This window comes from Pseudorasbora parva, chromosome 16 (genome assembly GCF_024679245.1).
Source record: "Pseudorasbora parva isolate DD20220531a chromosome 16, ASM2467924v1, whole genome shotgun sequence".
NCBI lineage: Eukaryota > Metazoa > Chordata > Actinopteri > Cypriniformes > Gobionidae > Pseudorasbora > Pseudorasbora parva.
The window spans coordinates 36,864,467-36,882,274 of record NC_090187.1 but is presented as its reverse complement, the minus strand read 5'-3'; the positions used below and the strand labels follow the sequence as shown (position 1 = coordinate 36,882,274).

General features: G+C 39.5%; 1 protein-coding gene across 4 annotated transcripts in view; it reads right to left on the bottom strand.

The window, feature by feature from the left end:
- Positions 1-531: 531 nt before the first annotated feature.
- The window catches only part of carmil2 (capping protein regulator and myosin 1 linker 2), a 58,188-nt gene continuing 40,911 nt past the window's right edge, over positions 532-17,808 (bottom strand). Inside the window, exons 32-40 of one of the 4 annotated variants that reach the window (XM_067418892.1) lie at positions 13,510-13,613; positions 12,545-13,322; positions 7,187-7,291; positions 6,794-6,830; positions 6,217-6,285; positions 5,529-5,876; positions 3,895-4,002; positions 999-1,103; positions 532-890 (exon numbers count right to left, since the gene is read on the bottom strand). In XM_067418892.1, coding sequence (XP_067274993.1) covers positions 685-890; positions 999-1,103; positions 3,895-4,002; positions 5,529-5,876; positions 6,217-6,285; positions 6,794-6,830; positions 7,187-7,291; positions 12,545-13,322; positions 13,510-13,613 — 1,860 coding nt within the window. In that variant the 3' untranslated portion in view covers positions 532-684. The remainder of the gene's footprint in view (positions 891-998; positions 1,104-3,894; positions 4,003-5,528; positions 5,877-6,216; positions 6,286-6,793; positions 6,831-7,186; positions 7,292-12,544; positions 13,323-13,509; positions 13,614-17,808) is intronic. The other 3 variants (XM_067418893.1, XM_067418894.1, XM_067418895.1) reach the window with 3 other exon arrangements.

The window sequence follows — 17,808 nt, the reverse complement described above, 5'->3', positions numbered from 1 at the left end:
ATCCAACATGTTGATTACAAGAACTGATTGTTTCTTTACCATCTATTCTACCCAGACCTTAAAATGTGGCCTTCTTAGGAGATGATCAATGATATTTGCTTCACCTGTGACGGGTCAATGTTTTGTAAAACAAGGAGTCATCTATGATCTCAAAATACATGATTTAAAGTACCCTTCAGTTTTTTTTTTAAGCCATTGTAGAACGTGTAGAATGAACCCTTTCTACAATAAAATCTTGAATATATGTGATGTAATGCGAATGTTAAATCAGAAATGTTTTCTTCAAACATGCAGGGAGCTAAAATTTCTGTGCCAATAACAATTCATACAGATGGAGGTATGAACTGTTGTAGAGCTGGGGTGACTTCAGAATATTTCATACCTTCAGATTTACTCTCTTTTTACATGTTGTAATGTAGGCAAGTTTAATCAAACCACTGGTATTGCCAAGCGTCCTTTGATTCAAACCAAACTGAAGCTGTGTTGAGAAAGAAAAGAGGGATAAATCCATGAAAAAGTCAGGACTCATAATGACACAACAGAATTCACTTTTTAATCATTATTAACAAGTATAGGTATTGATTTACTCTTTTGTTTTTAAACGCATTTGTTCATAATTCATTCTTTTGTACATAATCTGGCGTGCAAGGCAAAGGTACACATAGAAAATAGATTTGCGCAGGGTCAGTCCATGTGTGTCTCAGGTGAGAGGGATTCAGTTCTTTGGTCTGATGTTTCTCCCTGCGTTGTGTGCTCCTCTGAGACTGTCTCCCTCCTCTCCTGGTTGGTCACTTGCTCGCTGGGCCCGGATGGGCTCTGCTCTGATTTGCTGTTTGTGACTGTTGTGCTGTCCGTCTGATCAGTGCTGTCCTCCTTCTCCCTCGATTTCACTGTGAATGCACACGAGGAACACGTAAGTAAGATGTCTAATTGAAGGACTGCACAAACCGTAGATATATAATGGTGTCGGAGTGGAGTTCATCTCTTCCTCCGCTCACCTTCCTCACCCTCTGGTAAATCCTCGGAGCAGGGCGTCAGTTCCCCCAAATTCCCTCGCTTTCCCCCCGGTGACCTCTGCCTTCTTGGCAGCGCAGCCTTTAGCTCTGAAAGAGGACATAATAACACCTGCCATCATTGAATGGGTACATACAGTCGATTTTTACTTTCAGAATGAAAAAAACTCAATTGCAAATGGAAAATAATTAGCTTGTGTTTTAAATGAAATAAAAAGATATGAAATCAACATTTTTGTGGCTTTGTTAGTCTACAACCTGTAGCTTTTAAGTCATCTACACTACTATCCAAATGTTTGGGGTCTACAATTTAAAAAAATAATAATAATAATACTTAAAGGGTTACTTCACCGCTTTTTCATATTAAACTATGTTATTCCCTTAACTAAAACGAGTTGATACATACCTCTCTCGTCTCAGTGCGTGCACTTAATCTCTCTGACGCGCGGTGATGATCTGATCAGTTCTCTAAGCCCAGTTCATTCACTATGGAACCAAACAGAGATCAAGTTAGAAGTACTAAACACCTCCATCTTTTCCCTATTTAAATACAGTTACACGAATAGTTGAACGATCAAGTATGGTGACAAAATAAAACGTGGTACTTCTCTAATCGGATTAAAAAGGAGAACTATAATGTATGGCAGATTAGCACTTCTGAGAGTACTTCGGCTCGGCGCAGTAAAAAGTCCCGGCCGAAACATCTTTCCTCACACCTCCCCCTCACTCTCTCATTTCTTTCCATAGGGAGATGTGAGGGAAGATGTTTCGGCCGGGACTTTTTACTGCGCCGAGCCAAAGTACTCTCAGAAGTGCTATTCCGCCATACATTATAGTTCTCCTTTTTAATCCGATTAGAAACGCGCCACGTTTTATTTTGTCACCATACTTGATCGTTCAACTACTCTTGTAACTGTATTTAAATAGGGGAAACGTGGAGGTGTTTGGTACTTCTAACTTGATCTCTGTTTGGTTCCATAGTGAATGAACTGGGCTTAGGGAGCTAAGCTTAATGCTATCAGTTTGTCACTGCGTGTCAGAGAGATTAAGTGCACGCACTAAGACGAGAGAGGTATGTATCAACTCGTTTAAGTTAAGGGAATAACATAGTTTAATATGAAAAGGCAGTGAAGTATCCCTTTAAGCCGCGGTCACACTAGACGTGTAGGATGCCAATTTTCTTTAGACACTGCAACGGTCGTCATATGACGTTACGTTTTGAAGCATCTTTTTATAAGCATTAATTCAACATATAACAAATGGTTATATACTTAAATGTAAAAAATACACAATATACTCGACTTTACTGCAAAAATATAGTTAAGCCAAGAGGTCCCACCATGACGAATCATTCTTCTTATGGTCATACGTCTTGACGTGATGCAAATTAGCAGATCAGAGTTCACCAAAATTTGAACTTTTGGAACGCAACGCATTGCAAAACTTTTCACATGAGGTTGAGTTTCCGGTCTGATGCATTCGCATGCGTGTGTATGGAAGTCATTGTAACGAAAAGTGTAGTGTGACCGCCCCTTTATTCAGCAGGAATGCATTAAATTGATCAACATAAGGTTACAAATAATTATTTTTCAAATAAATGCTGTTTTTTTTACTGTATCATGTTTGGAATTAAAGGGTAAGTTCACCCAAAAATGACGTTTATATCATTAATGACACACCCTAATGTTTTACCACACCCGTAAGACCTCCGTTCATCTTCGGAACACAGTTTAAAATATTTTATATTTAGTCTGAGAGTGTATGCAAGTGTAGACACTATACTGTCTATGTCCAGAAAGGGAATAAAAACATCATCAAAGTAGTCCAAATGTATCAGTTATTTAATTAGAATCTCTTGAAGCATCAAAAATACTTCTCTTCTGTGTTTGTTTTTTAATCCTCAAATAAAGATTCAAACGGTTATGAATCAGCGTATTGATTCATGATTCGGATCACATGTCAAACCGCCAGAATCATGTGACATTGGCGATCCCAATCACGAATCAATACACTGATTCAGAACCGTTCGAACCTTTATTTGAGGATTGAATAGAAACAAGGAAAAGAAGACAATGCTGAATAAAGTCGTAGTTTTTGTGATTTTTGGACCAAAATGTATTTCCGATGCTTCAAGAGATTCTAATGAACTAACTGATGTCACATATGGACTACTTTGATTATGTTTTTATTCCCTTTCGGGACATGGACAGAGTAGTGTGCATACACTTTCATTGAAGGAACAGAAAAGCTCTTGGACTAAATATAAAATATCTTAAACTGTGTCTGAAGATGAACGGAGGTCTTACGGGTGTCGAACAACATTAGGGTGAATCATTAATGACATATATTTCATTTTTGGGTGAACTTACCCTTTAACATTGGTAATAATACCAAATGTTTCTTGCGCAGGAAATCATCATATTAGACTGATGTCTGAAGGATCATGTGACACTGACAATTCAGCTGTTTTTTTTAATATTTTTTTATTAGTTTGTACTGTAGTTTTAATCAAATAAATGCATCCTTGGTGAGAATAAGAGATTCTTTCAAAGTCATTAACAAATCTTACCACACTAAACTTTTGAACAGTAGTGTTCACCTATATGCTAGTTGCCTCCAAAAAGTAGTTTGACATTACTTTTTTTTTTTGGGGGGGGGCATTTTTTTGGACATTACGGATAATAATACCTGCAACTGACTAGCAATAACATCATCAGATCTTCTTCAATGTGTAGTCAATGTCACACTGACAGTTAAATAAGCATTACATTATTATTCTTCAAACATCTCCCTTATATTACATGTGTGGAATTATTCAAAAACACAAAGTGGATGCAAGTGACATATTGTGAGTGACAGTTGTGAGACATCAGAGGCTCACCCTCAGGGTCAAGCATGGCGGCGTGTTGGAGGAGAGAATCCTCGTGGACAGACACGGCGCGGCGCTGGGGAGAGGGCTTCATGCGGGGCCGTGGAATAGGGAGGGTCTCTACGAGAGGAAATACGGTCAGACTGTGTCTGTTCTTATAAAAGACATTAATACAATGCCACACAATGTCTTTTATGCCTTTGAGTATACAGGACAGGGAGTAGGACTGACTGTGGGAATGGGTGGAATTGTGGAACATTACAGTCGGCATTCAAACCTGTGACCCTTTATGTCATGAGCGAGCGTATGAGCTGCAACAAAAGGTCCTTTACAACAGATTCACAAATATCTGCATCAGGATGTATGGATGTAGGGTGGAACAAAATGAAAATTAAAAAAACATGACAGGCCGCTCACTGTCCACAGAAAATACTGACACATACGCAACACTTGACACCGCCTGGGGATGTTCATCTTATCACATGATCACAATATTCATATTCTCACTTAGTGTGGTTATTGCACTAAGATAACATTTGGAGCGATAAAGATTATTTTGGACAAACACTCAAAAGAATGAATGCATTTTCATCAGGGCCCATTTGCTTCAGTCTCAGAAACATTGAATTACAAGACTGATGGGATAGGGCTAACTGAATTGTGTTTGGCTGAGCTCTGGAAGAGAAGAGCCGACAGACTCTGAGAGCGTTAAGATCAGCCAACGGGGGAGGTGTTGAATGAAAACAGACACTAGTTGAGTCATTATGTGGCCCTACTTTATTATTATAAATTAACAGTGATGGATATCATGAAGGCTGAGTGTGAGTGCACGCATGAGACAAAGTGAAAATCTATCTATCTATCTATCTATCTATCTATCTATCTATCTATCTATCTATCTATCTATCTATCTATCTATCTATCTATCTATCTATCTATCTATCTATCTATCTGTCTGTCTGTCTGTCTGTCTGTCTGTCTGTCTGTCTGTCTGTCTGTCTGTCTGTCTGTCTGTCTGTCTGTCTGTCTGTCATGTCATGTCATGGAGACGACCAAGAGGCCCATTCTTTAAAATAACCGGCTCATAAAATTGATTTGCTTTTAAAAACCGGACTACAGTGGTTGTGCCGTGTGCTTTTGATTCACTGGTTTATAGGAGTCATTTGTTTATGGACTGGGCTCGCATTTTACAGTAATTTTGCATGAAGGCCATGAGGATAACTCAATAAAAAAGAAATTTCTTGTTATATATAATTTTATATATACAGTTCATGGCCAGTTTAGGTCTAAAGGTAATGAAATTATATTTGGTTGTGAATTCACTTTTAATTTTTATTACCCATAGCCCTAAACAGTGAAAAGCGGTACAGGAAATAACATAAACGTAGTTGACATTATTTATGCGCAACATTTCAAATAATTTGTAAAGTCGCTATTAACTGATAATCTTGCCCTTTCTAAAATAAGATGGAGTGTGTTAAAGAGTTTGAAAGACTCCTTGAGGGTGAGAAAGTAGTAAGAGAATTTTCAGTTTTGGGTGAACTATCCCCTCCTTACAACGAGTTTTCATAAGCCCAATTTGTGAAAACTGGCCATCCAAAGCCTGCATGCTGCATCATCCCCACTAGACTGACAAGGAGGCAAACCTTCAGTGACAGATTGTGCTCTCTCTGCACGCTCTCTGATATCCGTGCTGAGAATCCTCCGTGGCGAAGGGGCTGGAGGCGTCTCTTTGCGGGGAGATGGGGTTGGAGGTTCCTCCTGGGGCTGGGACAGAGAGATGGTCTCGGACACCTCTGCCTGACCATCCTGAGCGGGGCTGGGGAGCTTGGGAGTGACCGTGGCTGTCCGTGCTGCCTCACTAGTGGGAAGAATTATGGGTTTCATGGCCGGTTTAGGGGGCAACGGGCCGATAGGGCGCTCTGGAAGTAGAGGCCTTTCTGTACGCTGGAAGTCTGTAACACTCTGGGTCACTCGGGTTGGTCGCCTGGTGTCTGGAGAAAATAGGAGGTTTAAAGTCAGCATGAAATCTATTTACTGAATGCTTTTTTTATATAAAAAAGATCATACATTGATCTTCTGTTGAAAACTACTAACTTCTCCATTCATTTAGTCTGCTTAAACTCCACCCTTTCTTATAACTGACTGTGAATTTACATTCAGATTTGTCTCAGCTCAATCAACATCTAATGGATATGGAATGTACATGTATGAAATATACATTTTCTTCACTCAGATGTACATCACAATACAAAAGATTTTTTTTGTGCAGTTTTATTGCAACTTTAACAGTCATTACTATGAAGAAAACGACTGAAGATGGGTGATTCTTACCCGATGAGGTGGACATTGTGCGAGGTTTCATAAATGTAGGCGGCGGCTCAGGTTTGTCAAGTATGGCCCCTAAAAAGAAAGCAAAGTGTACTGAATAATAGAAGAAATGGCTTGACAGACCCATGCAAAAATGCTTCACATAAACACGAAATACATGCTGAGCTGTGCAAATGCATTGAAAAGTAGCTTAAGGTAAAGGATTTCATGGCAGAACCTGCAGAAAATGAAATTTTCTCCTTTAAATTGGATTTAACACAATGCTTCAGTATAGTTCTTGCTGTTTGTTTGTTTGTTTCAATCATAAGATTATGTGCAGACATATGGTCTTTGGCTAGACCAGACAAACACATGTACTGTAGATATGGTATGTAGATAAATAACTTCACTATATTTTGCATCTCACAATCAGTGAATGGCCTAACCACACTGGAAGCACACAAATGCCACACCATCATGAGACTCTCTAGCAGTCACACCTGTGATTGTCAAAACTCAGATGTGCTGACGCAGCACTACCAATGCGGCAAATTCTCACATCCCAGCACAAGAGATGTGAGAAATGAGAAATGTGTCTTACCCTCAGAGTTAGCTTTCCTCAGCTCCTCATCCTTGCTCTGTAAGAGGATAACACTGGTTTAAATCAGATGCCTAGTGAAGTAAGTGTATAATCTCTAATTCACCCACACCCTTCATGTAAGCGATTATTTTGATAATGCGGTTTTAGCAAAGTAGGCGAATGTTACTGGGGGAAAGGTGTTTTTGCTTGATATGAGGCATTTATGCAGCCCCAAATCCAATAACAATAAATTATTTTTGACCATTAATAAGGTTTAAAAGGTCTTCGATTAATTTAGTTCCAAGGGGTATCCGTTTTCACAGTTGGACTGTTTGACAACAACATACTACTCAAAAAACACATTTCTAGCATCCCAGATGGACAATTGGAAGCATCCATGAAAGACACACTGACCTGGATATGCTTGGTGTCAGTAGGAGATGTTTTGGTGACTCCAATGCGGTGAAGCATAACATGGAGACGCTGTTCAAAGCTGGATGAGCTCTCCGATACATGTTTCTACACAGTGACCCGAAAAATTATAAATACATTACAACATTACAAATAGAACAAGAAAGATTTCAATAGTTATTTATTTAGGGGCTTTCAGAGCACTTTTAAGGAAGTGAGATCAGCCATAGATAGAACAACAGTCAATAGGAACCTCTAAAAATGACAGTGTCCTCTTTTCCAGAGGGCTTTCTGGGGTAGGAACCAACATCGACCAATCTATTTAATACCGACTCACTGTCTTCAGCATTAGCCGGTGGAAATCATATTACGAAACAGCATATGCTGCAAGAAAAATAATTGAATGATTGCACTTCTGACACATTTATATAGAGAGATTTAAAAAACAGTTTTACTTCTCAGATGTATTTATTTTGTTGTAAAGACAGGGTTTTTAGTTTTCTTTTGATTATTTTATATCTATTTTACTGAAAAACAAAACTAAAATAGAGATAAGACAATGACTTTTTAATCTGATACCATTTAGGTACTATCAAAGTATTTTTATTGTAAGATCTTAAAGGGTTAGATGACCCAAAACATTTAATTCTGTCATTAAATCTGCAGTAGGTATCTTTAGTAAAACAATTTTTTTTAAACATATTTGTTAAGCCTGTCATTATGTCCTGACAGTAGAATATGAGACAGATAATCTGAGAAAAAAAATCAAGCTCCTCTGGCTCCTCCCAGTGGTCCTATTGCCATTTACAGAAATACACAGCTCCCGGTATGAAATGACCAATCAGAGCTAGGTGGAGGGTCTTAGCAGTGCCAATCAGGCTCGTGTGCATGCTGATCGAAACCCCCTCTCATGCACAGCCCGAACAGGCGTGCTTGCTCTAGTAGTGACAACAATGAGAACAAATCATATGTGGATACTGGGAGCTGTACGATAAATCTTCATACTTTATAGGCCGGCAACACTGTGGAAGCGTGGTGTGTCCGTTTTTATTTCAGCTCCCATGTTAACAGGTTAGAGCTTGCACACTGCCTGCGTGACACGCGTCTCAGGCATGGTTTGAGAAAACGTGTGCATGCTATATATAGAAACAACGCCTATTTTTAAAGCAACACGCAAGCGTGTTTGAAGGGTTTCCAGGCAACATAGAATAGGAAAAGATGTTTATATGTAATTTTGACACGAATACATATTAACAAATTATATTATGATGTTTGAAAGTCTCTAAGGCCGGAGTTTCTGTTGCATGTGCGTGGCGTTTTCTATGCCTTTGCACACCAGGAGCATGTCTGTCGCTGTGTGTGTGAATTCCTCGTCGGAGCCCAATGACTCTAGCCGCATATCATACAGATAAAATATCACACACTGTGCAAAAACAACTATTGAAACCTACTTATTCAATGGCTTGTCATGTTGCTGAAATAATGTACTAGCAAACCTTATTTAGCATTACATATCGATAGAATAATTACTTGCATACTGTAACGTTAGTTACCGTTATATTGTCTTACTAACTATTTATTACTTATAGAAATAGTGCAACGCTTGTAATTTACATTACATGTATTGCAAAATACGTAATGTTTTGAGGGCCAAGTTTGTAGTCAAAGTATGGGCAGGTCATAGTCAATGTAAATCATATTGTTGATGTTTCATCCGTAGCAGTGAATGTGTCATAACTGTTTATCCGCTGTCAACTGTGGGCTTGCTGGTTTACTAACCTGCGGGTTCATGGCCGGCTCCGTTGTGATGGGTGAGGAGCTGTGGAGGGAGGGCTGTAGCGCAGCAGAGAGCAAGGGGGAGTGACCTGTGAGTTGTGCTTGTTCAAATTTTCAGGCTATGTCAACGTTTTCTAAAAACTCCCTACTGCAGCTTTAATTATTCACCTGTAAAATCTGTGAGCTTTTGGTCCCTCCATTGACAACCAACACAACTACCGTTTTCAAGCCCAAGAATGGTAGTAAAGACATAATTATCCTTGACTAGTGATTTAACCTTAGTTTAATGAAGTGACGCAAGTGCTTTGAATGCGCAAAAAAACATAATTTGCAGCTTTACTTACAAAATATTAATTCCCAGCGGGCCGTTGAAAAGCTTTCGGATTTCATGAAAAAAATCTTCATTTGTGTTCCGAAGATGAACTAAGGTCTTACAGGTTTGAAACGTCATGAGGATAATTAATTAATGACAGAATTGACCTTTTTGGGTGAACTAACCCTTTAAATGAACCCTTTTTACACAAAACTTACTCAAAATTAACTTTTCTGTGTTATATCTTGGCAATGCGATTAGTAGATGTTAGACATGTGCCGATATCAATTTTTCATGTTGTGATTAATTGCTAAAGCTTTTATCACGGTATACGATATTATCACGATATTGAAATAAGTTGCAAAAAAAAAAGTGTTGCCATAGCATAACAGCTTTAAGAACTATTTTTGTAATAACAAAAATAACTGAATGTTTAAATACAATAATGCACCAAAAATATGTACAGCTCTGGAAAAAAATTAAGAGACCACTTATCATTGAGAAATCAATGAGAAATCATGTTAAGTGGTCTCTTAATTTTTTTCCAGAGCTGTAAAAGTAAAATTTTCAAACAGATTAGAGTGCAAAGGAATTAGGCTATAAAGAACAACAGGGAACAAATTACAATAAGGTCTCATTATTTAATGCATTCACTAAGATTGAGCAATAGCTACATTTGGTACAGAAAGTATAATGTTTTTGGTAATGTTAGTTAAGAAATACTGATCATTGTTAGTTTTATCTTAGGTCCATTAAAAAAGTTTTGATTTTAATGTTATTAAACAGTAACTAAGAAATTAACATTACTTAGAATAATTAATTCTTTATAAGTATTTTTCATTGTCAGTTTGGTAATAATTAATTAACATGTTAAAGTCTCATTATGTCTCAAAGTTTTACTGAACAAAAACAAATAATCAGAACAGTTCTAATTATTAGGGCATGTTGTAGTCCAGATTAAAACATAAAAATGTTTAAATTTGAAAATAAATAGCCTATTAATTCATTGGTGCTGTGATGAACAACATTGAGATTACAAAAAACGAATTGCTGTTTTAAAAACTTCACTGGCTTGCTTTTGTTTGCTGGTTTCCGGGGTAATCGCGGCATTCTGCAGTTCATCAGCGCCCTCTGCTGTCACTGAGCGGCACTTCAGCAGCACGTCTCCTTCACTCGTTCTTGTGCTTCTCATTTACATCTGAGCGCGTCCCTTTGACGCAGAATACAGCGGTGTTGAGCATTTATACGGTTGATGGGCAAAGTATTCTTGAGTGCATTATAAAAAAATAATTAAGTGTTAATAAATCATTATTTACTTATTATTATATTATTGGATATTTTGAAGTGCCCACGATAACAATATCGTGCATATTCATCATCGTGATATACCGCATTATCGAAAATCGGCACATGTCTAGTAGACGTTAAAGGACAACTCCGGTGAGAAATGAACCTAGGGGTAATTAACAGATGGTTACCGAGTAGATCGTACTCTGGGATGCGTTTTAATGAAAATCTAATGTAAAGAGTTTTATCTTTAAAAACAGATTAGCTTATAACGCTAATCTGGGGCACAGGGTAGACACAGGGTGGTAAAATTAAATCGCTAGTTAATACCACTAACAAGGCTCAAAATAGCCTCACACTAACACGGTAGCATAATGAGGGTCCCTACATGCAAACCGAAGCATTGAGAACTTTGTAAGTGTACAAACAGTTTAATAAGAAGATAATTTATAAACATAGTCCCTTACGCGTTCACGGACAGGCACCATCTTGGAAAACAGTCTCGACTAATCGATCCACGAGCGCTGTTCTAAGTGAGCTGGTCGATAGGAATTAAGTTTGTGAAATGTAATAACATTGACATTTTTAGTTTTATTTATTTATTTTCTCTGTTGTGTTCAGTGTTTTCTTCTGGAAACAACGGACCATATGAGATTCCAATGCTGCGTCCCAATTCGCCTACTTATACTACGTCCTAAAAGTATGTACTCTTTTTGTAAGGAAAAAGTATATACTTTTGAGTGTGTAGCAGAAAAGTGTGCAAGCTTCGGGACATAATACTTCGCCCTCTTTAACGGACTCAGTCGCTTAGTTACGCGCATCCCGTCACCGTTTATCTGCCCTGTCAATCATCGTCAGATTCGTCACAGTTCAAATCCTTCACATTCAGTTTAATCTCCTACCGTATCGGAGAGAAATGAAGCCGCTCGTTGATCTGCCATTTGTGGGTCTTTAATGCAGAGACTCTCCTCCTGTGTTTGCAGTTTAAATATAATTATGATGCATTTAAAAGTGAATGGCCAAACGTGTCATTACAAAAGTTCACAATGCTGCTGCATGTGAAATATAATATGGACAACACTGAATAAATATATATGTGTCAGGTTAAATATTGATAGGGTCACTCAAAGCCCTTTATCTAAACTTCTCTACTTAACCGTCGAACTCACACATCTGTCATGTTTGTAGATTTTTAACGCTTTTTATCCGCGTTTGTAGTTCTAATCGAATCCTCGTCCAACTCGCAATGGGTTGTGGGCAATATCAGCCGTTAGAGTGCCCATCGATCCATACTGTGAATTCGGACCGGAAATAGTAAACCATCCGGGAATCTTTGGAATACTCTTTTCAACATACTACGATTTGGGACATACTAATTCTATTTTCGAGTACTATTTAGGATGGATAGTAAACGAATTGGGACGCAGGGCAAGTCACAGTTCATCACTTAGCAGAGCGCTCGTGGATCGATTAGTCGAGACTGTTTTCCAAGATGGTGCCTGTCCGTGAACGCGTAATGTACTATGTTTATAAAGTGTCTTTTTATTAAACTGTTTGTACTCTTACAAAGTTCTCAATGCTTCGGTTTGCATGTAGGGACCCTCATTATGCTACCGTGTTAGTGTGAGGCTATTTTGAGCCTTGTTAGTGGTATTAACTAGCGATTTAATTTCACTACTGTGTGCCCCATAGACTAGTGTTCTAAGCTAATCTGTTTTTAAAGATAAAACTCTTTACATTCGATTTCCATGAAAACGCATCCCAGAGAACGATCTACTCTGTAACCATCTGTTAATTACCCCTAGGTTCATTTCTCACTGGAGTTGTCCTTTAATCAGCCAATCAGTTATTAGTCTACTACACAACATATAAATAACCAAATATTGTCCAAGTAATTGGTCTAACCAATATATTGGCCTATCACTAAACTATCATCATTCATTTAACAGCTAGTCTTACCCTGAGCAGAACCACTGCTCAATTACCTTGGCATGCGTGGCTGTGCCATCCTGCTCTGGCAAGACCTCTGAGAGCAGGATGAGGGACTGTGATTTGCCCTCTCTTAGAGAGCGACGGATGGGTTTGGGCCTCCGCTCTCCATCTGGGGTGCGGCTTTTCTCCAGGGTCCGGCTTTTCTCCCGCTCTGAGGGTGACACACCAGGGACTGGGCTGGGGGTTTTGGTGGGAGTAGGAGGTGCAGCAGGGGACAGTATTGGGGCCTCTTCAGTTTTGCATGGGGATGAGGCAGGAGGTATGGGAGTGGATGCAGGTGGGATCAGTGCAGGTGTGGGAGCAGGTGAAGGAGCTCTGGGTGACATTTTGTCCTCATTAACTGGTGAAGTAGTTGTGGAATCTGTGATGGTAAGGATGGTGGTGGTAGCTGTGGTTGTGGTCGCCTTGACTACGATTTCCTCATCCAGTTTTTCTTTGTCCCTCTCCTTCTCCTTCTCTCGTTCCCTCTCTTTTTCTCTTTCCCTTTCCTTTTCTCGCTCTTTCTCTGCACGTGCTGCCTCCCGGAGTGGTCGGATGAGATCTGCTATTGAAGTCTTTTTGGCCTTGCCCTCGGGACCGCCGTCCCCCTTTGCCCCTCGACCTGCACGGACTTTCTTAAATGCGAAAAAGTCACCAAACTTCTTCTTAATGTTTTTGGAGGGGGCTGTGGTGGGGATGGGGGTTGTAGTGGAGGTGGTAGGAGGGGCAGTTGTGACACACGTGGGCTCTGCAGGTTGTGCTTTAATGAGGGGCTCCTCCCTCTGGTGCTTTCTGAACACGAGGAGAGGAGAGGCATGATGGGAAATGTCTTTTGACAACCGATAAGGATATTTTTTTGTTAGAGATCATGATTTAATCATTTGCCATCATTAATTCCAGTTCTATGAAAAATATCTGTGCGTTAACATTGTTTTGCATACTGCATACTTGAGTGTTTTTGCATGTGTTGTGTACTCACAGGGGGTCATCGGGGATGATTTTTTTGGTGAAGAACTCTTCTACACCTTCATCAACCCTCCCCATGTTCTCATTGGCCTCATTCTCGTTCTCAGCGGCCTGCTCCTGCACACATACAAACAAACAAAAGGTCATTCACTCAATCAAAATCGACTAAATGTTTTATCCGAATATGAAAAACTGTATTTTAGCCTAATGAAGTGAAAAGAGTAACATGATATATACAAGACCTGACCCTCAGACGACACACCCACAGATTGCCCATAACCGTTCACTGAGCATCTAATGCTCATTGTAGACAAAACTTCCCAGCACTTGTGAAAATACCAATCAGACTATAGAGAGCTAGCCAACTTCCAGGAGTATGGGGTGGACAAATTCCATGTCAGTAAGCAAAGATGCCAAAATGGTGTCTACAAAGTACTGAGTTGACATTGGGGAAGAATGCTAGATTTGACAAGTTCAAGGTTCATGGCATCAAACGTTTAGTTTGAAGTTCTTGGAAATAAATAAACTAGATTTTTTTAGAAACACCGTTACATAGTGTACCAGGTTATTTCAGCTTTTTTTTTTCAAAGGGGGGGTGAAATGCTGTTTCATGCATACTGAGCTTTTTACACTGTTAAAGCCTTGGATTCCCATCCTAAACATAGACAAAGTTTCAAAAACTCTCACAAAAACTCTCACAAGTTTCGGAGAGTTTTTTTCGAGTATGGGTCGGCTTGACGTGAACAGAGCGGAAGGTCCTTGTATGGGCCGTACGGGCTCTTCTCCCCGTAGGGTGCGGGTGCACGCGCGCGCGTGACTAGCGCGAGAGAGGAAATGCACGCCCATAAACACTCTCAGGTGCAGATCCAGTCATCCTTGAACACGTCTGACGCGCCCTATGGTTGCGCCAAGCTCCACTTTATTCCTATGGGTGACGTCGAGCGACTTCAACGCTTCAGCACAGCATTCCGGGAAGGCAGCGCTGCATTTGAACCGATTTGAACGCAGAAATGACGGGAAGCTTCACAACATCGCTTCAGTCACGTCGCAAAGTGGATCTCCACCGTTCACTGCTGTCAGGACTTTACCAAATCATACCAAAGAAGTGTGTTTTTGACGGAGCGGTCCCAGCGATAAAGGTTCGGTCCTGCTTTGGAAGCAGCCGGTGAGTAAAACTGCTTCAAATGTCTGTGCTGTTAGCTATCGTCACGTGAGTAAACATCAGTAAACGACACGATCGCGTGTTTCGTCATTCAAATGCACTAACGGACTCCATTGTTGTATAACGTATAACCAATGAGATCATCTATGTATAACGTTACACTAGTCTGACGTGCCAAACCATTTTGCCTGCTACTGCTAAGGTTTAGTCGAATACAATAGTCCATAAACCGAATCATGTCCTCATAAACTGCGAGTAAACACACACAAATGTTGACAGGCCACTAAATACAGCACATACCACAGAGACGGACGTCCTGCTGTTGTTGCTTCTCCTGTTCAATTTATTTCAGCCTTCGGATCTGATTCTGGATTATATATCTATTAGCTGAGATCGATAGCAATGGGCTTCTCCACGCTTGAGGACGTCACCGCTTTGTGCGCGCTCGTCATTCTTTAGCTCCGCCCACACGATACGCCCCCAGCCACTGGGTTTTTCCGGAAAGACTCGGTACAGCCTATATTTCTTTTATAAATATAATAAAACTAAAGACTTTTCGGAGATATGAAGGATGCAATACTACTCTATAGGTACTCAAGATTGACATGAGATTGACTGAAACTGAGTGTTTCACCCCCACTTTAAAGCACTATCTGCTGTCAGAGAGTAAATCTTTATTTTTTTATTCAGACCACCTGACGTTTACACTTAGGTCTGAACAGACAAATTGAATGTTAAAATCAGACTGAATTTCATGCTGAACATCATGTTGGTGTGAACAGGACTTTAGCCAGGAATGGACCAGACTTTATAACAACAGTTATAGGTCTGGCTCTGTAAGACTACTACAAGGACATGACTATCAACCAATCAGTGCCCTTTGATTTTTGTGTTAGGGTGAATGTTTAAACAAATGGTTGCAGATAACGGTGTACAGGAAAAGTTCATAGGGTGAGCTGTAAAGCACTTCTAAGCTTAAACACTAAATGTTTTTTTTACATTTCCACATTAAACATGGAATGATTCAGACTGTGTAATAAGTTAGAAGGGGTTTTGTTTGCAATAGATAAATTGCAAATCTGCCTATAGTGTCCCAAGAGAGAGCCAAACCCTGCCTCAATCTTTCTGTCTGCACCCCCCCCCCCCCCCCATCTAATATAATTACGCCCCTCAGATACAGCCTCATCACACACACACAGACACAAATGAGAGTAAGAGTGCTCTTACATGTTGCCACAGTAATAACACAATAGCCTCAAATATGGAAGTTGATTGTTGTAAGATTTTCCAATCCTGATTTTTAATGACATTACACCACACTGTGATTGTGATAATTGAGCAAAATGATTTTCATGATGGCAATCATTAATCTTTTATTATAACAATGCTACCTGTACGCTGAAATTGTACTGCTGATTGTTCTCAAAGGCTTCCGAATATGGGTTTGTGTTAATATTGTGAGGATTAAACTATCTTAATGTACATATCAGAACAGAATCTGGAGCACGATTCATTTTAAGTGTGAAAAGTGATTTGGTTCAAAAACAAATTGATACACGAAACAAGCCTTTCCAAAGGGGCCTCAAGATGAACAATAATTATTTAAAATAATAAATAATTAAAATAAGAGAGATTAATGACATCAGTCAAAAAAGAAAAGTTGTTCAAAGGCGGACCAATTTTCATAAAATATTACCAAAACTATATATAGATTTTAGTACTGTATAATATGCATTTTCATCACAACTCATTTTACCTTTCCATAATATGAAATATTTAACTGTAGTTAATAACGGTAAAAGTAGTCTCCAAATATCATGTGGCTGTAAAATAAGAGAGATTAATGACATCAATCAAAAAAGTAAAGTTGTTCAAAGGCAGACCAATTTTCATGAAATATTACCAAAAACATATATAGATTTTAGTACTGTATAATATGCACATATTAATCATTCACATTAAGACCACGGATGTGAATTAAGAAAGAAAACTGGGTCAACATTGATTTCGTGTTGACTTTTTAACTGTGCCAGATCAGTAGCTTAAAAACACTACACACACACACACACCAAAAGCACAGGGTGCGCGGTCTGTGTGTTTTGCCTGTTTCCTGCTGCTGCACAGACTGCGAGGCCTTCGGGCAGTTTGGGTACTGCAGAATGAGAAAGAAAGAAATATGGAGGGAGGGAGGAGAGAGAGAGAGAGAGAGAGAGAGAGAGAGAGAGAGAGAGAGAGAGAGAGAGAGAGAGAGAGAGAGAGAGAGAGACCACTGCAGAGCTATAGCAACCATATGCAAATGAGGCATTGCACGCCACATGAAAAATGGATTATAAATCATTTAGCACCTCTCGGCCAATGAGAAGGCAAAGCACTCATCACTCCATCTTCAAATAGAGGAGGAGAGCAGGCACCACATTGTGTGAGGCGGCACAAGGAGAGGTGTTTCCCACATATCTTAATAACACGCGATCATTTTCTCCAATAAAACACACTGCATGAACAGTGCTACCATAGAGCTCAGGTTTAATTATATACCAATAACAGAAAACACAGCTTTTGTGTGGTTCACATGGCCTGCTGGGTTTGTGAATGCCTAAACAATATTCAGGGTTCATATTTCTTCACATTCAGCCAACAATTCACATAAATCGGTATTAATTAATTCTATTAGCAATAACTTTAAAATAAAAACTCTTTCCTACATGAAATCAGATATGCTAATACCTGACGGGTTAAGCTGGTCTGAGTTTAAGTGACATGTTGCAGTAGGAAGCTGACCCACTGATCAAAGATCAGTCCTACTCAGATGTCATGACTCATGACTTTGTGTACATCACCGCGTCCGATTTTCGGTGATGGTTCCTTTTTGAAATTCAGTGGAAAGAAGAAGAGATACAGAGAGATGTAGTGAACACTGTGTTCTTTACCTCTCAGTTAAACTCTGAGATCAGCGTAAGCTGGAACAGGCCTGTCTAAAGGTGTCAGGTTGAGACAGTGATCCCAGAATTCCACAGCCTTCTGTCTAGGTTTCCTGGTGGCAAAGCTACAAGCTCTATGGAAGTGATTAAATGCAACATAGACGCTTTCCACAAATAGGGCCTAAAGACCTTAAATGGTCAGTTAAAACCACAGCTTAAAACCTTCAGAAAA